General features: G+C 32.9%; 2 protein-coding genes across 2 annotated transcripts; one reads left to right on the forward strand and one right to left on the reverse strand.

Annotated features, from left to right (window-relative positions):
• Nucleotides 1-960: 960 nt before the first annotated feature.
• LOC134718951 (zinc finger protein 260-like) lies at nucleotides 961-11629 on the forward strand. The gene is made up of 2 exons (XM_063581822.1): nucleotides 961-1025; nucleotides 3806-11629. Exon 2 carries the CDS (start codon nucleotides 3948-3950, stop codon nucleotides 5766-5768), a length of 1821 nt encoding a protein of 606 aa, XP_063437892.1. The 5' UTR covers nucleotides 961-1025; nucleotides 3806-3947; the 3' UTR covers nucleotides 5769-11629.
• Nucleotides 11630-18633: 7004 nt separating this feature from the next.
• On the reverse strand, nucleotides 18634-23338 carry LOC134718952 (zinc finger protein 239-like). Its single transcript, XM_063581823.1, has 2 exons — nucleotides 23228-23338; nucleotides 18634-20102 (listed from the first exon to the last, which is right to left on the reverse strand). The coding sequence occupies exon 2, from the start codon at nucleotides 19960-19962 to the stop codon at nucleotides 18802-18804; it is 1161 nt and encodes a 386-aa protein (XP_063437893.1). The 5' UTR covers nucleotides 19963-20102; nucleotides 23228-23338; the 3' UTR covers nucleotides 18634-18801.
• Between the last annotated feature and the right edge of the window lie 3095 nt (nucleotides 23339-26433).

Below are 26433 nucleotides of genomic sequence, written 5' to 3' on the forward strand. Positions count from 1 at the left end.
ATGTTATCACAGACTAGTCAGTGTGTTTCCTTCGATATCCAAAATTTTGGAATTAACCAGCAATCGAGATGCAGCTTTCGGAACAATTCAAAATTATATTTAATTGATTTCTTAGGTGTTGGCTGCTGTCAATCCTCTAGCCCACCACTGTTCTGTTTTTTGATTGTTTGTCAAAGTTTTATTTTATTTATTTGATATAGCTTAAATTTTGTCTTTGTGCCAGTTAAACGGCATAACATAATGATATGTCTTTTCTTTCCGTTTTAGCTTTCTTGCGTTTATTTGTGCATGTTTGCTTAGCTATTATATATATTATGCATGTGTTTTGTTTGTATATGTATATAGACAGGTTGTCAAATGATATCAACTGTGCTTATAATTTTATATTTGTTATTTGTGTGGGGTTTTTAGCGGTTAGATAGATAGTTTTCATTTAAGGAATGACTGTACTATTTTTTCCGGTCTATGAAGAAATAACATAAAAAAAATTGGTGCACACTGAATAACGTGCGTAGCGGGATATTTAACAGTGTGCACTACATTTTTATGTTAATTCGAAAAGACAGAAAAATATTACAGTCATTTCTTATAATTCCATTGTAAACTATAGAAAACCATGGAAAAAACGTTGATGACGTCACGATCACATGACCAAAATTATGTCTATGGGCTAATAACAAAATAACGTCAGCCAATCAGAAGACGTGTTACATCCAAAATTAAATCATTAATATCTTCTAGGCCGGTTGGTTGAGATCGAGCTCAACCAACAGAGCTCATGATTACTGTGATAGATCATATCATGCCGACTATCAATAAAATCTATCTTGGACTATTAGTTAAACGTTAATAAGTATAATAGTCCCAGAATCTTCTTACTACTTATTTCTTACATATATCTAGCAAAGGTCTTAGGAAACACTATTGTTAACTTTGTGCTCCATAGGTATTTAAAAATTGATTATCTCCCTTGAACAGAAAAATGTAGGTTGTCGCAAACTATTGCAAAACTAAAACTTTTGAAGGTATGTTTACACAGTTAATTAATATCATTATTTTTTTTTAAATTATTCCTGCTAAAGGAGGGAGATAAAGACTAGGTAACAGGCAACAGGTAGAAATAAGATGTGGTTCGAGTTCTAAAGTTTACAAGACGACAAATCTACGACAACTCGCCCCCTATAGAAAATTGCCCGTTTTTCACCAACTCGACCCTCTTAAAAAAAAAACGTGGATCTATGTATATTGACAGTGGTTGTATTTATTAAAAGTAAGCAAAATTGATAAGTAGTTACTAGATTCTAGATGCTTTTTCAAATAGAGATATAAATTCCAATCATTGAAATCGAGAAAAATCTAAAACCTTCAAATATTTTTATTCTTTATTTTTAAACAAATAACAAATTCATATATCCACACAAGTAGTCCAAATAATTATGAGGTCTTGAAGGAATATATAAGCCTTTAAGACATCACAATTATTTGGACTACCACATGCAATTTATTTACTCTTTTTTGTCACAATGGTGCAACGCTAGCTTGCATGTATGCTTAGATGAGGGTGGTAAAGGGCTATTTTCGTGCAACGTTTTTGGCCTTTTCCCATCGCTTTGCGTCGGTCGTGGTTAACCTTTACAAAAATCTTCTCCTCTGAAACAACTGGCATGACTGGGCCAAATTTAACCAACTTGGCCAAAACCATCATTGGGGTATCTAGTTTAAAAAATGTGTCAAGTGCCCCGGTCAACCATCCAAGACGGCTGCCACGGCTAAAAATAGAACGTAGGGGTTAAATGCAGTTTTTGGCTTATAACTCAAAAACCAAAGCATTAAGCGCAAATTTGACATGCGTTAAATTGTACATCAGGTTAAGATCTATCTGCCCTGAAATTTTCAGATGAATCAGACAACCCGTTGTTGGGTTACTGCCCCTGAATTGGTAATTTTATGAAAATTTTGTTGATTTTGGTTATTATCTTGAATATTATTATAGCTAAAGATAAACTGTAAACAGCAATAATGTTCACCAAAGTAAGATTTACAAATAAGTCAACATGACCAAAAATGGTCAGTTGACCCCTTCAGGAGTTATTGCCCTTTAAAGTCAATTTTTAACCATTTTTTGTAAATCTTAGGCCTTTTTTTTTTTAATTAGTTGGTTTACGGATCCGCCGACCCGATTTTGTTTAAAAGTGAAATAAAATTAAAATTTTGATTTCGTGTTGTTTTTTATTCCGCCGACCCGATATTTCGAGTGCTGTGAATAAAAAAATACGAGGCGTTCCAAAACGTTTTGTCTGTGTCAATAAAGCGTTTGTAGTGAACGGCGTATTTTGAAAAGCTTCGAAATGACGCAGACGAATTCAAAAACCCAACGAGGGAGGACCATGGAGTCTGACGGCTTCATCTACTTTCAGTTGAATATTAACTTTGATGGTCAACGTACTGAGAGCACTTTTATCAAATGCAAACCTAAGCAAACAATCTGCGATGCCGCATTCGACAATATGGCTGATGAAAATGTTGCCATTGTCAAGGTACAAACAGTTTCGCCACCAAAAAAAACTAGGGCAGACACCCCTACCAGTACACCCGTAGAAGTGCTTGCGTCCTTTGTTACCTTGTGAGCTAGCACATTTAAATTCTGGCTCAGTGTGTCAGTTTAGCATTTCATTTCTCATTATCATATTCTCATCCTAATTATGCATCTGATTAGCCACTAGACATTAAACAACAATTGACGATCCATCCATTTTTTTTTTTTTCCCTCCGACTCAAATTTTTCAGAACAGTTATACGTGAACAAAAAAAAAATCTAAGATTGCTATTTTATTTTTATTTTTTTTACCTCCTCCGACCCTAACCTTTGACACTAGTTGTCCGTAAACCAACTAATTAAAAAAAAAGGCCTTATATATCTTTTACAAAAATCTTCTCCTCTGAAACTACTGGGCCAAATTTATCCAAACTAGTTTAAAAAATGTGTCCGGTGACCCGGCTAACCAACCAAGTTTAACTGCCATGCCACAGCTAAAATAGAACATAGGGGTAAAATGTAGTATTTGGCTTATAACTCAAAAACCAAAGCATTTGGAGCAAATCTGACTGATTTGTAATATGTTTATCTGGAGAAGGTGTGTCTGCCCTGAAATTTACAGATGGATCAGCCAACCTGTTGTTAGGTTGCTGCCCCTGAATTGTTTTTTTTTAGGAAATTTGGCCGGTTTTTGTTATAATCTTGAATGTTATCATAGATAGAGATAAACTATAAACAGCAATAATGTACAGTAAAGTAAGACCTAAAAATAAGTCAACATGACCAAAATGGTCAGTTGACCCTCTAAGGAGTTATTGTCCTTTATAGTCAATTTTTAACAATTCTCATAAAATTTGTAAATTTTTACTAACATTTTCCACCGAAATAACTGGGCCAAGTTAATAATCGCTAGAAATAATTGTAAGCAGTAAGTATGTTCAGTAAATTAAGATGTACAAACACATCACCATCACCAAAATACAATTTTGTCATGAATCCATCTGTGTCCTTTGTTTAATATTCCCATAGACCAAGTTAGTTTCTATTCAAATAATTTCAAATATCTTTGCGTTTTTTCTGTATGACGTGAACATATTATTAGAAATAATTTCTTTTCACCATTTACTATTGATATTAAGCTAAAGTTAACTATATTCATAGCTGTCACTGATGCATAATATATTGGTCACTAAAGTGTTAGTTACTTAGTGACATGCTCAAGAATGTGATATAGTTAAAATAATGAAGTAAATAAATATATATTTTCAGCCTACAAGAATACCAATGTCAATGAAGTAATTCCATGGTTGCCTTCATTATTCTGACTGTAAACACTTAAAATTTATCATTTCTTAGACGAATAACACACAGAAGAAATATAGACATTCATCACTAGACAGACAAAGAAGCTATGTCTTATAACGAAGTTGATGCAGTTATCTCTCTTGATGACACTTGTTGCCATGCTAATCGGCAATCCTTGGGTAACTCCGCAACTTTGACGAATCATTGCCTTGCACCACTGGACCAAACAAGATGTAAAATTGAGGACCAAACTGTGTATGATGAAGAATGGAGTTGTAATTCAGAATTGAGAATAAATACAGGAATTAAACCATTAACATTTGATATAGATATTAGCACGATCAAAGTGGAAAGTGATTCAGATATTTCTGAATTGCAAGGACACACGAGAACCCAAACATCTGATGAAACGTTTGTATGTCGGCAATCCTCGGGAAACTCCGCTACTGTGACGAATCATTGCTATGCCAATCCACAATCCTCAGGAGACTTTGCTATTGTGACAAATGATTGCCTTGCACCACTGGATCAAACAAGATGTAAAATTGAGGACCAAACTGTGTATGATGAAGAATGGAGTTGTAATTCAGAATTGAAAATAAATACAGGAAATATAGATATCAAAGCGGAGAGTGATTCGGAGAATTCTGTATTGCAAGGACACATGAGAACCCAAACATCTGATCAAACGTTTGTATGTAGTGTATGTGATAAAAACTTCTTTCGGGAACCCGATTTACTTGTACACATGAGAGAACACCCACCTTATAAATGTTATAAATGTGATATATGTCAAAAAGAGTGTAGTACAAATTGCAACTTGAAAACCCATATGAAAACACATACCATGGAAAAACGTTTACAGACTCACACGAAAACACATACTGGTGATAATCCTTATAAATGTGATGTATGTTATAAAGTCTTAAAAACCAAAAGAAATTTAAAAAGACACAAACAAATACATTCTGTTGGTGAACCACCTATGAAATGTGAAATCTGCTGTAGAGGATTCTATAGCAAAAGCATTTTAACTACCCACATGAAAATACATACTGGAGAAAAACCTCACAAATGTGATGTATGCAGCAAACGGTTTAATCATAAACCCAACTTAACTGTACACATGAGAATACACACGGGTGAAAAACCTTATAAATGTGACTTATGTTGTAGAATGTTTAATTGTAAGGGGAATTTTACTAAACACATGGCATCTCATAAAGATAAAGGCACCTGTACTGTGCACAAGAGATTACATACTGGTGAAACACCTTATACATGTGATTTATGTTGTAGAAGGTTTAATAGTCAGGAGCATATTACTAAACACATGGCATTGCACAAAGGAAAAAGTAAACAATTTAAATGTAATGAGTGTGGTTATGAATATAATTTGAAGAGTTTATTACGATTACACATAAAGAAAACACACATTAGACATGTTAGAACGAGAGTTACTGAATGTGATGTATGTGGTAAAATGTGTATAGATCCAAGAACACTTACCAAACACATGAGAACACATAAGGTGCAGGAATCTAATATCCATTCTAAACATATAAATAATGTCACTGACGATAGACCGTATAAGTGTGATGAATGTTTTCGGGTGTTTAAACACAAAGCAAGCTTTGATTATCATAAAAGTTTACAAATATGTACAGCAGGAAATTCTTATAAATGTGATGAATGTTTTAAAGTGTTTAGATTGAAATATAGTTTTGATAAACACATTAAATTACATTCAGGTTTTAAATCTTATAAATGTGATGTATGTTGTGAAGAGTTTAAACACGAGGCAAGCTTAGAATATCACATAAAGTCACATACAGTTGTTAACTATTACAAGTGTGGTGTGTGTTCTAGAGTGTTTGAAAACCAGACAAGCTTTGAAAGACACATGAAATTTCATACTGATGACTAGGAAAAAGCAAGCTTTGAAAGACACATGAAATTTCATACTAGTGACTAAAAAAAAGACAACGTCAAGCACCTTTGACCTTCAACATTGAACAAAACCCACCATTTAGATTGGATATTGTTTATTATCACTTGTATATTTGTCAAAGTTTTGAATGAAATCAATTTTGATTTCCTGCTGAGGTTATAATTAATTTTTGAAAATTACAAGTTTGCATATTTATAGTTTTAAATTTATTATATTTAATTGTTGGGTAACGATTGCACAAACTGCAATCAAAACCATATGTTACTGTCAGACTTGATACATAAATCCTTCAAGGGTTATCACTACCATTTTGATACACAAAAAATAACGCATTGATCTTAAAATAATATACATCCTATCTATGAACATTTCCAGAAAATTATGAATTTGCTATATGCTCAGATATTCAAGTCTCAAAACGATGTTCCACATGACAGGAAAATTACAAAGCTTTTGCAAGGTGCAGGAATCTAATATCCATTCTAAACATATAAATAATGTCATTGTAAAATCAACTTTAGAGATTTAAGTTATCTCCCATTGTCCAGAAAGCAGTTGAATTGACTAGCTTCATTGACAACGAAATATTTGATTTTACTGCCCAAGGATAAAGTAAAGCATATCTTTACCCTTCTGTGCTTACAAATCACTCACTTTGATTTTGACATTTGGATGAATTAAATAGGCATGTGGTCATGGTGGTATTTAAATGAATGTATACAGATTTTATCCACAAATTTAAATGTTCAACGAAATACAAATTTCTTTAAAGGTATCTAGATTTTGACAGATCACGAAATCACATATCCATGAAAATGCAAGGGTTCCGCTGACCGCATCAATTGTATCTCTTGTTTTGTTAATTACTTTAAGATTTAACCCGCACAAGTTGTAGTTTGTTTTATGTTTTAATCCACACATGTTGTATTTAATCCGAATGTGTTGTAGTATGTGTATTTAATCCCTTAACTGTAAGTGTAATTTAATCCCCTTGAGTTGTAATGTATTTTTAAATGTTTTCAGTAGTCTACATTAGTAACAGTGTATTTTCATATTTAATCCCTTTAAATTGTAATGTATTATTAAGTAGTCTATATGAGTTACAGAGTATATTCAAATTTAATCCCCTTGATTTGTTTTGTATTTTCAAGTAGTCTACATGAGTTACAATGTATTTTTAAATTTGAAATTTAATCCTTTTGAATTGTAATGTATTATAATGTAGTCTACATGAGTAACAGTGTATTTTCAAATTTAATTCCATTGAGTTGTAATGTAAATGCGATTAGTCTACATGAGTTACAGTGTATTTTTAAATTTAATCCCCTATAGTTGTAATGTATTTTCAAGTAGTCTTCATGAGTTACAATGTATTTTTAAATTTCAAATCTAATCCTCTTAAATTGTAATGTATTATCAAGTAGTCTACATGAGTTACAGTATATTTTCAAATTTAATCCCCCTGAGTTGTAATGCATTTTCAAATAGTCTACATGAGTTATAGTGTATATTCAAATTCAATCCCCCTGAGTTGTAATGCATTTTCAAATAGTCTACATGAGTTATAGTGTATATTTAAATTCAATCCCCCTGAGTTGTAATGCATTTTCAAATAGTCTACATGAGTTATAGTGTAAATTCAAATTCAATCCCATTGAGTTGTAATCTAGTTTCACGTAGTCTACACGAATTACAGTGTATTTTCAAATTTGAGACCCTATAGTTGTAAAGTATTTTCAAGTAGTCTTCATGAGTTACAATGTATTTTTAAATTTCAAATCTAATCCTCTTGAATTGTAATGTATTATCAAGTAGTCTACATGGGCTACAGTGTATTTTCAAATTTAATCCCCCTGAGTTGTAATGCATTTTCAAATAGTCTACATGAGTTATAGTGTATATTCAAATTCAATCCCATTGAGTTGTAATCTAGTTTCAAGTAGTCTACACGAATTACAGTGTATTTTCAAACTTAATACCATTGAATTGTAATTTATTTTCAAATAGTGTACACAGCTTATAGTGTATTTTCAAATTTTATTACACTGAGTTATAATGTATGTTTGAGTAGTCTACATGAGTTACAGTGTATTTTTAAATTTCAAATTAAATCCCCTTGAGTTGTAATGTATTTTCAAGTAGTGTACATGACTAATAGCGTATTTTCAGATTCAATCCCTTTCAAGTTTGAGATTTATGTATTTAAGAGTGGTCCATTTGAGACCCTTCACATGAGTCAGGGGCGGATTTAGGCGGGGGCGTGGTGGGCGTGCGCCCCCCCTAAAATTTGCAAAGCATGGGTTGACCTCAACATATTTAAAGTATCAGAAGAGGCCATTCAATCTTTTTGAACATTCAAAGTATATAAAACAGTCAGTTTAACAGAATCAACTTGATTACTGATCAACCGACCCACGCTTTATTAAAGTTCTATAAATGATTTCAAAAGAAGATGTCAAACGCGGAGCTGCATTTGATGACAAGTATAATAGGTTTTTTACAGTTAAAGTAAAAACAAATGTTACATTGTATTTGCGGTTTTTATAATCAATTTGTTTGATAATTGAAGTTCCAAAACATCCCTTACTCACTTTCACAATTTCATCATGACACGGTCAAGAAAGCAGTCGGCAGGTGGGATCTTTTATAATATCCGTAATGAAAGATAGAAATACTGTTTCAAGCGAAAGGTTATTTTATAAATTTGTATCTCTGTGTCTATATTTGTTTCTCATTTGCAACCTAAATATTTAGCCGAAATCTGTACCGTATTACTGTATGCTTGGATACCTAGAAAATAAACATGCGTAAATGCATCTCATTTTGATTTTAGTTGTTTGTGGCGAACACAGTAAAGTCTGGCACGACCTCCGAAAATCAAAAATGTAAAAAACAGATAGTATGAAAAAACAATTAAAAATCGCTGGTAAAAGTAGAAATTTTCGTTTGAAAAATATATTGGTCTGGCGAGCAATTGTGATCTGTCTCGTCTCACATTGCGTCCGTCTGTCCGCCCGTCTATGTGTAGATTGTTGTCAGGTGTGGATTAATATAAAAAAGAAGATGTGGTATGATTGCCAATGAAACAACTATCCACTAAAGACCAAAATGATACAAACATTAACAACTTTAGGTCACCGGCTTTCAAGGCGGTTTCAGCTTGAAACTTTAATTCCTCGCTAATTTTAACTCACAATAGTTCGAGATATCAACATTGCACCCCTTTAGAAGAATATTTCAAGAATTTTACCTAAAAAAACCTCCAAAAAAATGTCTTATAATACACTGTTCCAAAATAAAACTTTTGCGCCCCCCCTAACTTGAAATCCTGGATCCGCCCCTGTGATTTATGCATATTTTAAAATATATTCCCAATGAGTTGTATTTTTAAATCTTATTCACATGAGTTGATTTATATTATAAATTTCAATCAACGATGTGGTAGTGTACTCTAAATCTATTTCTCATGAGTTAATGAATTAGTTATCTGCATTGAGGTGAAATTTGATATACATCACATGAGTGGTATTTGTAGTGTATTTTAAATCTTAGTCACACTTATTACTAGTTGAACTTGTAGTGTATTTTAAAATACATTGAATGGACACATCAACACTTTTGGGACTGACTTGATATCTATTTCAATGCTATTTGGTATCCTTTAAAAAGAATTTCATGTTCAAGTGTTCCATAAAGTATGTATTTCATATAAGCTTGTATGCAAAACTTTTAGGTTCCTCAATACATGAAAAATGTACCATTATGTCCATGAAAATATACTTGATCATGATACTATAATATGTAATGAGTTATCAGTATTGATTACTTTTTTTTTTTTACATTCTTAACTTAAGTAATTGGGACACTAAAGTCTATAATTGTGTTTTTTTAAGGTAGCACTACTGTCTAACAATGATTTTTTGAAGATATTTTTTTTATCACATAATTTTGAAGTAGGTACTATTCTGCACAGTTTGTAAAAATCCCAAATTCATTATCATATTGCAACAGGGAGTAAATTGATAATTGACTTATGTAAATAAAAGCACATGGTGATTAATCTAAATATATAGGCATTTGGGAGGGGCTAATATGTCAATCATCTGTTGATGCCAGTGTCCAGCTGTTAATCCCTGACCATAAGATAAATATTGTAGTCTTATCTCATTGTTCTGCAACAAAAATAATTTATATAACAGGGAAGTGAACAGAGAAAAGAAAAAAATCTAAAGGGAACAAAAACTACCAAAAATGAAAAAAAATACTATGGAAAAGATTAAGAAAGTATTAAAAGCCTCTGACTGCCTGTATAAATTTATTTCATTGGTCTTCTTCATTTGAATACAGTTTTATGCAGTTAAACTAATTTTCAGTTTATGTGTAATTTTTCAATTCCATTAAATTAAAAAAATTCAGAGGAAAAGTGTATTTTCAAGAAGAGGATGGTCTAACTCTTGATCTTTTTATGAACATGTTTTTTATGCACATTTCTAATGTTCTACCTTATTTCAGACATAGTTTATTTCTTTTTTAAAATTTAAATGAAAATTATCCTTTATATATAGAGAATAATGATGTTAAGCATTGATTATATGCAGCTGGTCAATCATGTTATTCTCTTATCTTAGACTGTCTGGAAAGAGGTGGAGCTTTGTCTATATTTAATTACTACATTATAGATGTTGGTCAAATCTGTGACGTCACACTCCCGCCAAATGCCAAGTTAGTGTTGGACAGTTCACATATAATGCTAAATTTACAGTATAAGAGCATCAAAGACACAAAGTGTGTGGTTCTATTGATATAGTAATGGTATCAGAACACTCCTGGGGTGTTCCAAGTGGAATTTTTGTATTTATATTGACTTTACAGAGGTTCTAAGGGGGACATTCAGTTTTTAGGTCATTTCTCAGAACAATTTTTCATGAGAATTGTAATGAAAAAATGAAAATAGAAACTTTATGGGTACCCCCTTTGGCTTGACTTTGATATATATGATTAAAGGGTGTATTTTCTACAATACCGTGTCCCAGTTTTTGGATAATATGCTTCTAAATGAATTTATAGGTCTCCAAAGATGAAAGGTGAAATGAGGTTTGGAACCCAGCAGTTAAATCAACATATCTTCTTACTGGAGGCATATATCAAAAATCTAAGACACGGTTTTGTTGATTTTATATGGTTGATTAAAGGAATGAAAACAAATTTTTACTACCATTTGACATGAATGTGCCATTTTGATTTAAGTTGGAAGACCACTTTTTTGGCAATTAATGAGCTATATTTTGAGATTAATCAAACCAAAAATAATTTTTAAATAGATTAAGAAAGAGTTATATTTCAGCTTTAAAATGAGTTATAGATTTTAAAAATCCATTGAGTAGTTTTAGAGAAATTAATCTTTAAAGACTGTTGATTGGAGTCAGAAAATTCTGACTGTAGTGCTACCTTAATCGAGACTGCAGTTATCAGGTCTACATATGTCCCATTTAAGGGGACTTTGTTTATCTGTCTGTCTGTCGAGCTTCAGGTTAAAGTTTTTCCTCGGGTTAAAGTTTTTGGTCGAGATAGTTATTGATAAAATTGAAGTCCAATCAACATGAAACTTAGTACACATGTTCCATATGGCATGTTCTTATAAGAGATTTTACCTAATTTTCATGGTCCACTGAACTGAAAATGATAGTGTGGATGGGACATCCTTGTACTTTTTGTATTTTGTTTTGTTTTTGTTATTTTAGTTGCAAGGAATCAATCTGTATATTTATCATGTTGATAATGAAAAATTGTAATTATTATGTGTTTATATTATTATACAATTAAATTGTTGCATTATATGAATGAATTTAGACTTGTAATGCCATAAATAAAGGCAACAATAGTATACCGCTGTTCGAAATTCATAAATCGATTAAGAAGAAAACAAACCCTGGTTACAAACTTAAACTGAGGGAAACAAATCAAATATAAGAGGTGAACCACGACACAATAGAAACACAACACTCTGAGTCTCAAATGCAACCCACACAGAAACGAACTATAATATAGCAATGGTCATTTTCCTGACTTGGTACAGGACATTTAAAAAAAAGTTGCACCTGGTTTTGTGGCTAGCCAAACCTCTCGCTGTTAAAGGATAAAAATAAACTGATCATAGATACCAGGATTGAAATTTAGTTTTTGCGCCAGACGAGTGTTTTGTCTACAAAAGACTCGTCAGTGATGCTCAAATCATAAAAAAATATTTAAAAGGGTCAAATTAAGAACGAAGACCAAGTGTACGATAAAATTTTAGGAATTAGTTTGTCTGAATCTTTTGTTCATTGTCCAGTACAATGTTTGTCAATAGCCTGACTTAAATGAAGTTCTGAGTTCAATATAAAGAGAACATTTGGTATAAATGCCACTGAGACACATCTCAACAAGAGACCATATGACACAGAAATTAACAGCTGTAGGTCACCGTACAGTCTTCAACAATGAGCAAATCCTATACCGCTTATTCGGCAATAAAAGGCCCCGAAATTCCAAGTGTGAAACAATTCAAACGAGAAAATAAGTGGTCTGAATAACGTTAAAAAAAAATAAAACAGATAAGTAACACATCATCAACCGAAAACCACTGAATTACAGACTCTTGACTTGAGAAAGACATATACAGAATGCAGTCGGAAACCAGGTTGAAATAGAACAAAAGAATCGAAGCTCTTTGTTAGAGAAGGCGATAAATGTTTACTGTATTGTTTACTATAGTGACAAAATATTTAAAAGTTAGTAGAAACAAACAAAATTGCAACACTCTTCTCAATTACGAGGTTTTTTTTTTATTTTAAAAACACCATTTGCATAAGTTTTCAATTTATCTAGTACAAAGTTAAGCAGAACAGTTAGATATCAAGTCGACGACATGGGTATCTTTCAAGTTGGATGAAGAAAATGCATAACCTCCTATTTTTTTGAAAAAATTACCACGGACGGAAAACATATCAATCTATTAGTTCAGTAATTTTCGTGTCTGGCCTTCCATTATGTGACTGGAAAAAAAATGGGTAACAATTGTATCGAAAAGAGAAAATCGAGTGCACCTTTTTATGTTAAGGCGTGCTTGAGTTGAGTATTTTGTCTTAATATCGTACAAAGTAAGAATATTTCATACATCGTCTCGCTTCAGATTCTATCATTTTTATATATTAAAGCAACAGGTTGACTTTATAACACCAAAAAATCACAGTACTAAAAGATGAAATATATGGGTCAAGTGAAATACCTATCTAATGAGTCACAAAAACAGAAGGTGTGTTCGAATAGTTATTTTTTTACTGAAAGTACTTGACGACAGTCTTTCAAGTTGGATGAAGAAAATGCATATCTTCGAAAAATTCAGATTTTTTTTGTGTGTGATAACTAGGGTTTATAGTCTTCATACACTAAAAAAATCTAGTCTGCCCTTCCACGAAATATTTAATTAGAATATTTTTAAATGTTAATGAATTTTCGTAAATTCCACCTGACAACCGATCAGACAATAGTTTTAAGTTGAATCAATGCAGACAGTCAAGATTATTAACTGATACTCATTAGCTAGTTGATACATTTGTCTTTTAAAATAAAACTGACATATAAGGATCATAATGGTGCAATGTGGATAAATTTATCGGTCCAAGAACAAAATTGGAAGCGCGTCATTCCTACAATGGCTTCCATTTCTACGATTGTGAAAATGAACTGGCGTAATGCCTGTTGATTCCAAGCTTTAATTGCTGCCGTACAAAATTATAATCCGGGTACTTTTGATAACTATTTACACCACTGGATCGATGCCACTGCTGTTTCGTCTACGAGGTTATCACCAGCCCAGTAATCAACACTTCGGTGTTGACATGAATATAAAATATGTGGTCATTTTTATAAATTTCACGTTTACAAAACTTTGAATTTTTTGATTAACTAAGGATTTTCTTATCCCAGGCATAGATTACCAAAAATTAAAAAAAAGTATTTCACGTATTTTGCCCTACTCTTTGGACCTTTTGGATTATAGCTCTTCATCCTTTATATATTTGGCAAAACTTTTAGGAATTTTGGTCCTCAATGATCTTCAACTTCGTACTTTATTTGGCTTTCTTAATATTTTTGGATTCGAGAGTCACGGATGAGTCTTTTGTAGACGAAACGCGTATCTGGCATAAATACAAAATTAAGTCCTGGTATCTATGATGAGTTGGCACAACTTTTTTGGAATTTCGGATCATAAATGCTCTTCAACTTAATATTTTGGTTATACAAATATTTTATTTTTGATATGAGCTTCACTGATGAGTCTTATTTAGACGGAACGCGCGTCTGACGTACAAAATTATAATCCTGTTACCTTTATTAACTACTTAATTGACATGGATTTTCCTCAACACCGTGTTCTTTTTTGAAAAGTTACACCACTTCTTATCGTGTATAGAAATACGTCCCACCTACTTTCCTCATATGACATGCATGTATGCACGGTCTCCAAGCAATTGATAACAACTAATCATATTCCTAAAGATGTATAGGAGATAAGATAATACTGGATATCATTCAAGGGTATGCTTTACTCTTCATCAGCGTCCTTCAAATAAATTAGCGAATTTGGAAAGTTGGTGCCTTTGAAAATGGAAAACAAAAACGCTGCATTTATTGGCATCTATCCCTAATAAAAAAAAATATGTTGGTCTGTTGTTGTTTGTTGATGTGGATCATGAGTGTTGATCGTTTCTCGGTTTGGTTTGAAATGTCCTTCTGGGGGGATTCCCTGTTTTTCCTATCTAAAAACACCCGAAAATCCGCATATTTGACTTTCATTTTTTGTTAGGGTTAAATTAACTATTGATCACCCATATCATAATATATGTAAATCATTATATTGATCAAAAAGCATTTTTATTTTCTGTTTTTATAGTTAATTTTATTCTGTCGGCACTTTTTGAAATTGGCCCTTCTGTGAAAAATATCCCCGGCAATTTGGCCCTACCTCTTTAATCCATATGAGTTGTAGTATATTTTAAATCTAATCTATATGCGTTGAAGTGAGTTTAAAATCTTATTTACCTTAGTTTCAGTGTATTTAAGATCTAATCCATATGAGTTTTGGTGTATTTTAAATAAAATTCACACGAACTGTAGTTATTTTAAAATTTAATCCCTTGAGTTGTAGTGTATTTCAAAATTTAATCCCTTGAGTTGTGTATTTTAATCCCTTGAGTTGTAGTGTATTTGAACATTTTAATCCACATGAGTTGTGGTGTATTTAAAATTGTTGTCTACAAGTGGTGTAGTGTATTTGTAATTGGAATCCACTTGAGTTTTAATGTATTTTAAATCTAATCCATATAAGTGGAAGATATTGGCAGGCTAAATCGAGGGAATTGTGGAAATGATGATACAAGCATGAAAATTACCACAAAGCATCATTATTATATACTTTTAAAGAAACAACTGCTGGCCATTAAAACAAATCATTTTTTCAAGATGGCCACTATTTCTTAAATGGCTGTTTTTTCAGTTTGAAAATATAGATTTTTTCTGGAAAACTTTACGTTTACCTTCTTTTAGTGAAACAACAGTTGTCAGGTTTGGTAGCTACTTTCCTTACATGTGAATAATTCACTAGACATGATTATTTGACATATACAGGGTTTGCGCATGCGCGAAAATGTAACAAAATTCATTGAAAAATATTTTATTTATTTATTATAAAATAAGTGATTTTGGATTTTCAATGATATTATGATTTGGTTTGATAACATTTTTCAAGGTTATGACCCGATTTAACAGTTTTGCGCATGCTCAAACTATTTATAGACATAATGAGTGATTTGTATGCACTACCAGGGAAAATCGTAGTTCATCTCATTACTACTCTAAAAAGCAAGTAAGAGTAAAATCTATGAAGCCACTGTTTAAAAACAAGCTTATTCAGTTGCAATAATCAGGAATTTGATGGATAAGACGGGAAATGTGGTTAATTCGAGAAAAACATCAATAGTAACGGCAGATCAGCCACTTTTGGTAATGGATATTCAGTGAGAATTGCCTAATTTGTATAGAGAAGATAAGTTTATCGTCATGTGAGTAGGATTTCATATTGAAATGACTTGTTATAAAATTCTGGGTGATATATCACGTGAAATGAGATGGATATATGTCTTACTAAAACCATTATTGCAACACCTAGAACGGCATATTCTTGTATGTATGTTCAAATGTACCTAGGACTAGACACACGCATCAGATAACTCTATGTGTTTAGCTTGAATGGTATATATCGGCTTAAGAAAGTTAAACACAGAACTTATAATCATGTCATGACTCTGTGACGTTCAATTTTGTGATAGACTGGTGTAAGAAAATATAGTCATCTATACCACAGTTCAATTCCTGACGTTCAATTATAAAATAAAAACTTCTGGTGAATTTGGTAGTATGCTCATTTCACGAGTCAGATTTTGTACAAACAGTCCATATAAAGCATGATACCGTATTCATTTAGGTCTTGATCGTGTAACATATTCTCGATCGCTACCGACCTTCTCCGAGATATGGCTTCCCTTCTCTTACGTCACCCACAGGTGGCAATTGATTTTGAAAATGATAATTTCACTGTACATAAGACCAGAAAATATTTTTTATAACACAATTGATCAGACAAAAACCCCAAAATAATACAATTTTAAAGGGCGCTGTGTTGTTATAGGTTTAACCGAAGACCTTATTTAGACGTATTGATGGGAGCTGGACCAGAAGTCAGTAGACTATCAGATGCATTTGCAAGATCTAGTGGTTTGAGGCATTCTATAATAGATGAACGACTTAATGAGCACAAAAGGATTTCTTTAAAAGATCTTCTTAAAGATCAAAGGCAAATAAATTGAAGATCGTTTGAAGCAAATACAAAACGAAGTAGAACCGGTTTCTTATAACCAGATCAAAAAGAACAACTTCCTATTATGTCGGTAAAATAAAACTGTAAACGTTTTTGTAAAAAACAAAGCTAGAGAACCTAAGATATCTTTTCTAGACTTTTATTTCTTGTCGCTGTGGACAAATTGATTTGGAATATTTCTTAATCCATAAAACCAAACTGCTCCTCCTTTTTGTCTTCGGATGTCATTTTAAACAGTGGTATTAAATCAGTGCAAATGGATAAACTTGATACATTTTTCAATTTGCAGATCCAAAGTATGACGCATTTATCGTTGATAGGGCAGCAATGGCTAATTCCAGGCCACCTTGTAGGGCAACAATATTGGATGATTTTGTAATTGTGTCATACGGCCTTAAATAAAATTTTGCATCGATATGTATTCAAGAGTAGACATTGTGTTAGATTTACTAAATGAATCATTGCAAGACTAGATGACAGAAGACAAAAGTTGGGTTCTGGAGTAGTTTTCTCTGTGAAGATGACAACGAAACGAATTTTTTTAAGTGTCTTGCCGACAGAAATGCTTCTGTAGAGACTTATAATGATACTTTCCAGCTACCTCTTGTAAGCATGGAGAAGTAGATATACGAATGTTTGTCCATGTTCGGCATGATTATGAAAATTGTTGTAAGACGGTAATTTAAGGTAGCACCGACACAGATATAGTAGTATTAGGAATTGCAGCACTCCAAAAATATGGTGGAACAAACTGTGAAAAGGTTTTGGCAGGAATGAAGACTTTTGATGGCTTCCTGTACGTGATATATCAAATGCGTTTGGTCCTCGTGTAGCTACTCTTCCTTTCTTCATTCATTCAGTGGATGTGACACTAAGGGAATAGGTCAGTTTGGATGAAATGGGAAGTATTTCAACATGTAAGGGACGTATTTATTTCTTTGCTGAAGTATAAAGACACATACATGGACATAAAAGAAGCATTTGTTTGCATAATGTATGACAGAACAACATCACTACTTGCTGTTAACGAGGCACGATATTAATTTTTACCCAGGAAGCAGCGGCATTGTGATGTAGTTCCGCCCACCATAGTTTTTATCCGGAGCCCATCCAAAGAGCAGCGTATTAAGGTGGATAAGTTTGGGCTCAGCCTGATTTATGTAACAATTCATGAACACTGGGGTTGGATGAAAGAAAAAAATCGATGACAGTTGGGAACCTAAAAGGACTTCTTCGGCTGCCGTTAAAGTTGCATCCTCCTGTCGGGAACTTTTAAAATGAGGAGGCGAAAATCCAGTTGTGTTGGTGACTGTATAATTGCTACCGTTCTGTCCTTTGTTGTACGAATTTTGTTATTTGCTACGCTACTGTCAGATAATTATAAGATAACGAACCTGTCTTTCTAACAAAACAAGGCATTTAATCTAAACACAAAATGTGATATCACTTGTTAAGTTGATAAAAATTATAAAACAAATACATTTTCATAAATTTTGCCGCCATTTTGAAACCGGAAATCACTCGTTTGTGTCATTTATGTGTTGTTTTTTCGTACTGTTATTTACGCTTAATAGAAACTTACATTGAATTATACCTATAATAACACAACTTTCAAGGATTTACAACTGACTAGGACGCCATTTGCAAAATGATCGGTGGCCATCTTGAAAAAATGGAAATTTGTGAAGGCCAGCACCTGATTTCTTTTAATTATCATTTAGTCCACCTTTAAAGCAAATTTCATGCTTGTATTTCATGCTTGTGTTATTACTTGTTAAGTTGATGCAAATTATTAAAATATTTTCTACGTATTTGCCTCTAATTTGGAACCGGAAACCACTATTTTTCTTCATTTATGTGTTGTTTTGTCGTACTAAGGAAATCAATAAAAATTATAACGGCAATCATCCTTATCTGTAGTTTATTATATCATTGGCCGTCTAAAAACTGTCATACATAGTTGTCTCATTTAAATTAAACCACATCTCCTTGTTTTTTTTCTATTTGCTGTCCATTCAGTCCAGTGTGTGTTGTCGTGTGGTTCTGTTAAATATGGCCAGCCATGAATGTTTGTCATGCATGTCAACAAACTTAAGATTTATAAGGTTTATCGCCAGTATGTTTCCCCATGTGTTTAGTTAAGCCGTTTCTTTGACTGAATCCTTTTCCACAAACATCACATTTATAAGGTTTGTCGCCAGTATGTGTTCTCATGTGTGTAGTTAATATGATTCTTTGATTGAATCCCTTACTGCAAATATCACATTTATAAGGTTTATCGTCAGTGTGTGTTCTCATGTGTGTAGTTAAGATGCTTTTTTGATTGAACACTTTAGAGCAAATATCACATTTATAAGGTTTATTACCAGTATGTGTTCTCATATGTGAAGTTAAATTGCCGCTTTGATCGAACCCTTTACAGCAAATATCACATTCGTAAGGTTTATCGCCAGTATGTGTTCTTGTGTGTCTAGTTAAACTGCCTCTTCGACCGAATCCTTTACCGCAAACATCACATTTATAAGGTTTATCGCCAGTATGTATTTGTATGTGTTTATCTAAGTTTCCTTTGTGATTAAACACTTTCCCACATTCATCACATTTATAAGGTTTGTCACCAGTATGTATCCTCATGTGTGCAGTTAGATCGGCTCTACCTCTAAAATCTTTACCACATTCATCACATTCATGAGGTTTCTTTCCAATGTGTTTTCTCCGGATGTGAAACTTTAAACCATCACTAAAACTAAACCCTTTACCACATTCATCACATTGAAAAGGTTTATTGTTTCCATTATGTCTTTCTATGTGTTTAGTTAAGTGTGTTTTATGAATAAACCTTCTACAACATATATCACATGTGTACGGTTTAACACCAGTGTGTATTTTCATGTGTTGTAGTAAATAAGGTTGCCGACTAAACGTTTTATTACACACACCACATATAAAAGGTCTATCAGGTGTTTGTGTTCTCATGTTTCCTAGCAACTGGGCATTTACGGAATCATTGCCTGTTGTGGTATCTCCATCAAATTTAAAAGGTTGAATGCCCGGATGTGGTCTTATTTGTTTCTCTAGATCTAAATAACAACTCCAATCTTTATCACAAATAGTTTGTTCCACAATTTGACATCTTGTTTGGTCCTGTGGTGCATGGCAATGAGTCTCACCAAGGGAAATAATTAGAGGTGCATGGCAACAAGAGTTGTCAAGGGATATAATCCCAGGAGTTTTTACTTCGTTATTAAACATAGTTTCTAATACTCTATATATACTTCGTTGCTTATCTGTCTAATGGATATCCGTATTTCTTCTGCATGTAGTTCATCTTTGAAATGATTTACTTTAATTGTAAATTTTGAGAAATGGGGAGGCAATCATGTTCATGTAATCTGAAAATACATAAATATGTATTCATTTACTTTATTATCTACCAACAGTCAAAACCTATATACAATTAATTTCTAAATTAAGGGTTAGTGACCATAACCTAGAAGTTGAAATGGGAAGATATAAAAATTCTAATGCAATTTGGATGTAACAAATTTTTTTATTGGCTAAAAGTTTTGTCAAATCCACAGTTGACCAGGCGTAACTAAGGAGGGATCCGCCATTTTGAATTGATTGAATCAACAAATGTTCGATTACTACTATATACGTCTTTGTGCCAAAATCATTCACGAAGTTTCGCGGATTTTTTTTCTATTTGTCAAATTTAGACATTTTTACATGTTTTATCGTATTTTTTCTTTTTGTAATGCATTAGAATCGGAATAACAGTACTGTAGTTGAAGAGTTTCCACCGTCAATTTTGATTTGACGGTCGCAAATCTCCGTTTTACTGTCTCCGCTACGCGTCGCCAGTAAAACTGCATTTGCGACCGTCAAATCTACAATTGACGGTGGCAACTCTTCAACTACAGTACTGTTATTCCTTAAATGTACCCAGAGATCAAAGGTTATGTAAACTTTGTAATAAAATTGATGATGAATACCATTTTTTCCTATACTGCAAACTAAACTCAACTTTAAGAGATTGCTTATTTTTAAAGATTTATAATTTAAATCCTGATTTTACAAATTATCAACAACTTTTAAATCCTAAATCTGAGCTTTTGACAGAAATTGGTGACTTTATAAAGCAATCATTAGAATTGCGAAAATGATGTCCATGTCCATCAAAGGCTACATTAATTACCATTTATAACTATATGTTTTTTTTATGTTTATATTTGTAATTCTTCACTGTCTGTATTAAATGTTGTATTTGTGTTTGCTTGACCCATATTGGTGTATTTTTGCAAATAAAATTAGTATATATATATATACGAGTTTAAATTGAAAACTACGTTCAAACCTATGATTGCGTTGGATGAAAACCGCCATTTTTATACGTGCGCATGTAAAACAAATTTCGTTGTAGAAGATTCTAAAAAAAGCACAAACAATATATATATATATATGAATATAAATTCGTCGTTTCGGAATGTAATGCGTCCTGAAAAATATTTTCAAAAGTGCACAAGTCATCCGGAATGTAGAAATTGGGATTTGGAAATGTGTTATTATCGGGGAAATTATGTACATTTCCATTTAATGAGGGACGGCATCAAAAGTTTAATGAAGGATACAAAACCTCATTCACATAGGGTTTTTTTCACTGACCTCCCTACTCCCCTCTTAACTTAATTTAGGAAAAATTGATTGACCCATATGGATAAATGTAAAAATCAATGTCAGATAACCAAATCTTGTATCAGTTGAATTACCCCCTAACTATTTGAATTAAGTTTTTTTTTTGTTTTTTTTATATCTTACATTGATCTTTTAATGTCGTCCCTAAAATAGTCGAGGTTTAAAATGTATATATTTAAAAAGTTGCTGTAAATATACTGGCTTCTTCTATGCCTGTTTGTTTGTTTTTTTGTTGTGTATTTTAGTAACAATCCTATTGTTTGGATTTCAAACTAATAAAATTTTTATTCTTATTCTTATTCTTATTCTTATTCTATCCACATTCTGACAATTATTTCAATTAAAAAACAAACACAAAATCATCAGAACGGAACAAAATTCGAACCTGATCTGTAACTTAATTGTCATGATAAATCCATAACCCAAATATCAAATTAATATCTTTCATGAGGAACGAAGAAAAAGGGTGCATGGACAGCTTATAATAAATTATCGGTCGTCCCACTGTCTATATCACTCTGTTCAGCTCTTAATATTATTCAGTATCATGTCTTTTTGACGTCAAATACGTTGACCCGGCCTTAATAACTTTGACCCGGACATATCAGCGACGTCATAATGTTTGAACCGACGTTAATAACTTTGACCCGAACTTATCAAGTCATCTTTTGTGTACCGGTGAAGCAAAGAAAACACTTCTAAAACACGCAAATATAGCCCGATAAAACGATTATCAGATTATCTGCATATTGATATTGTAAAATGTCAGCTGCTTGACATTATATGAAGGCTTTTTGATCTCGTTCGCTACGCTCACTCGACAAAAAGCTTCATATTATGTCTCGCAGCTGATATTTTACGATATCAACATGCAGATAACCCGATAATCGGTACTTATCACAGACGGACAGGCACATGCAAACATACAGTCCACTTTGACTTCGTCATTTTGGATTTACTACTGATGTTAGTTCAAATAATTGAGACATCTTGAGAGAACGCCTCATGTCACAGGAAGGCGTCAAAGCAAATATTTAAAAATGCCTTCCAAGACGTAATAATTATTTGGACTACTACTGCTGTAATACTTATTCTGGCAATTCGTAAAGACGAATTTAATTAAGGAATGACTTTTTATGAAAAATAACATAACAAAATTTGTGCACACTGAATAACGCCCGTAACAGGTTATTTAACAGTGTGCACCACATTTTTTAATGTTATTTTGAATAGACAGAAAAATTAATACAGTCCTGTCTTATAATTTAATTCAAAAGTCCATTTTAAACCGTAGAAAACCATGAAACGTTGTTGGCGTCAAGGTCACATGACTTAATTATGTCTATGAGCTGATAACAAAATAACACCATCCAATCAGAAGACGCGTTACATCCAAAATTAAATTATTATGTAATAACGAATAATTAAATTCGTAATCACGATTTTGAATCGTGATTTCAAATTCTAATATAAAGTTTTGGGATGTCTTAAATTGAGCTTCCGACGTACCTGTATGTCGACACTTTTATTTAAGAAACATAAGACGTATAGGATGTACAGCCAATTTAGAAGTTCATAATATTATATGAATTGATTTGCAAGAGCAATAACTTGACTTTTTTGTTGGTCCGATTTGTCTCCGGGCCGAAATGTCACTCGTCTGTAGGCGTATACTCAGAGTTAAATGTGTGATCAGTGTAAAATGCAGCATGTAAAATACGGCCATATTATCGAAAAGTTTATGATTGACATTAATAAAATATCAAAATCCAAATGCATAAAATACAAATATAAATCATAAATATCCATGAAAATTACAAACCTTTTATGTCATGTGTTTCTTTGTTGACAATGTATACATGAATGGGCGATAATCGATTTTGAAATTGTTTATGGAACGCCTGGTAAACATTTTTTTCTATACTAACGGCACAATTCATGGCCACAATTCATTGCTCTTCATACAAACAAAATTTGAAGAACATGGTTCACCATAAAGAAATAACAAAACACACAATGTGTTATATTGAAAAAGAAGTGACATGCGTTTATCTCGAGTTTATTTGACCGTAAAACTCACAATTAATTTACACGATTGACAATATAATTTACACACATCAGAATATACAATATACTAATCTCAAAAGTGAACACTGTACATAACGATAGCACCTACACATAGGTTTAAAAGATAAGTTAGATTAGATTAGATTTGAACACATGTTGAAAACTTGACATTGAATTAATTTACTGCTAAATTCCCTAAGGCAGCAACCATTTGATTTTCGGGGGGAGGGGGGGGGGGGGGGGCTATGGATTTTTACCTATGGAACGTGTAGATACTTTATCTAATTCCCTCAGGCAGCAACCATTTGATTTTCGGGGGGAAAGGGGGGGGGGGGCTATGGGTTTTTACCTATGGAACGTGTAGAATTATTTTGTACATGGATAAACATTTAACGAATGCATTTTTGTAATGATGCATGTTTCGTTTTCTGTCAATGATTGATCTTTTTGTTATTTAGATATGTTCAACAGTTTTCTTTAGTAACAACCCTATTGTTTGGAACTAAACTGATAGCATTTCTTATTCTAATTCACCGTATGCAACGTTATGTATATATTGATGTTAACATGGTTAAGACGAGTTGTATTTTAATATTATACAACTCGTTTAAACATCAACCCAACAATGGTAGATCTGTATATTTACTTTTGCAATTTTTGTTTGTTCTTCCCTCGCCGGGATTCGAATCTATGCTACTGAGATATCGTGACACCAAATTGCCTGCACTGTAGCCGTCCCACTAGACCACAGGACCATCTGGGCTTCGTAAAAAATGAAGCTTTTGGTGGCCGGGTGTTACCTTTTCACGTCAGTTTTAATCTAGCGTCGTACTACAGTACATGATATATATATTGAACGTAGTTTTCAATTTAGACTCGTGTATATATATTATATATTACGGATTACAAATGTGTCGGGGTTTGTGATTGGATAACAACACAGAGATGTCAGTGTATATTCAGGAAACTGCCGGGGTATATACGACGTTTTTATCCCCAATTTGAACCTCTAAAACGTCATCAAAACACCGGTTACTATGTGACGTGGTCAAAAGCTATCAGATTGTCAGAGGCTCACAGAGGGAAATTCAAAATAATGACGTGAAGTCAATAATACATTTTTTTTAAAAACACGCAATTTACACTTTTAATACTTAAATTCAATGTTAAAAGTGTAATTATAAATTATTACATACACGATAAAATTATAATCACAGCAAATTAGAAAATCCTTCACGTATGCCGAACATATTAGGGTTTTCAACTTATATATGTTAAACCTGCACTGGAAAATAACATTAAGTCAGGGGTAATCCGTGATACATGGCTGTGTACATAATGTATATACAACTCGTCTAAACATCAACCCAACAATGTTAGATCTGTAATTTTGCTTTCGCAAATTTTTGGTTCTTCCCTCGCCGGGATTCGAACCCATGCTACTGTGATATCGTGACACCAAATCGCCTGCACTGCAGCCGTCCCGCTAGACCACACGACCACCTGGGCTCTAAAAAAAAGAGCTTTCGCTGGCCATGTGTTACCTTTCCACGTCAGTTTTAATCTAGCGGCGTACTACAGTACAGTGATACATATGGCATGAAGATGTTATTGTTACAGATCAGCTAAATTATCTATAGTAAAGGATCCTACAAATTAATGTAAGATACAGTCACAGAAAATAATATATATATTATATGTTATTCAGGTCTCAGACAGGGTATATACTGTGACATTCCCGGCTTAGAGTTTATATCCCCTGAGCTCAAATTATATATATATATATATATATATATTCATTAAATAAAATAATAAAATAAGTAAAAAGTTAACAGTTCCATTCTATCGATTTCATCCTTCCATTGGGACTCTTCAGGATAACTGATGTAGTGTCGCTATAGGCGACGTCGTCAAGGAGGGTTATGACGTTCCGTCATTGTTCATTATTAGTAATTCTCTGGGTTTAATTTCGATCGGAACGTTGTTATGAAATAACGTTCCATCTCTTTCCTATATGGAAAATTATATTGGACAGACCGGGAATAGTCTTTGTGAACGGGTGCGAGTTCACAAAGAACAAATAAAACACCCACAATACAGAAATTCGCCAATAAGTGCACATCTTGATATTTGTGGTAAAAAGCATTTTCAAATAATGCCTATCTTTAAATGTAGACGGGATGAAGCATATAGGAAAGAGATGGAACGTTATTTCATATTATCGGACCACAGATGAATTGTCACGTTGTGATTGGTTAAACGCCGTCACGTGGTGACCCCCTATGAGACCGTATGGGGTTAGTAAGTTTCATATGGGGTTCGTGACGCGTTAATGGCGACGTCATCTATTAATGTTGTTGTGTTTCATTGTTTATTTTTCAACAAAACGGCGCAGAAAAAGTGCAGGTCCGATAAATTCGTTATACGGTTAACTACTGACCCCCTACGGATCCATAGAGGGTGAATAAAATTCATAGGGGACTCGGCCTCCGGCCTCACCCCCTATGGATTTTACTAACCCTCTATGGATCCGTATGGGGTCAGTAGCGAACCATATAACTTATAACAACGTTCCGATCGAAATTAAACCAAGAGAATTACTAATAATGAAAAATGACGGAACGTCATAAACCTCCTTGACGACGTCGCCTATAGCGACACTACATCAGTTATCCTGAAGAGTCCCAATGGAAGGATGAAATCGATAGAATGGAACTGTTAACTTTTTACTTATTTTATTATTTTATTTAATGAATATATACATCTGCACATGTGAAATTTATTTTTTACGCCTATATAATATATATATATATAAATATAAGCTTAATGTTAAGCACTTCGAATATGGTCTAAAGACTCTTTATCAAGAACAATGAATTGCACATTTGTAATAAACGAAACTATATTGTTTACCTTGTGCTCCATAAGTTGCGTGTCGTTTTAAATATTATCGCCCTTTAG

The sequence above is a fragment of the Mytilus trossulus genome, chromosome 5, assembly GCF_036588685.1.
Source record: "Mytilus trossulus isolate FHL-02 chromosome 5, PNRI_Mtr1.1.1.hap1, whole genome shotgun sequence".
Taxonomy (NCBI): domain Eukaryota; kingdom Metazoa; phylum Mollusca; class Bivalvia; order Mytilida; family Mytilidae; genus Mytilus; species Mytilus trossulus.

Bases quoted from the DNA above. Each gene is read 5' to 3' on its own strand.
- LOC134718951 (XM_063581822.1), top strand. From the start codon at position 3,948: ATGTCTTATAACGAAGTTGATGCAGTTATCTCTCTTGATGACACTTGT.
- LOC134718952 (XM_063581823.1), bottom strand. From the start codon at position 19,962: ATGTTTAATAACGAAGTAAAAACTCCTGGGATTATATCCCTTGACAAC.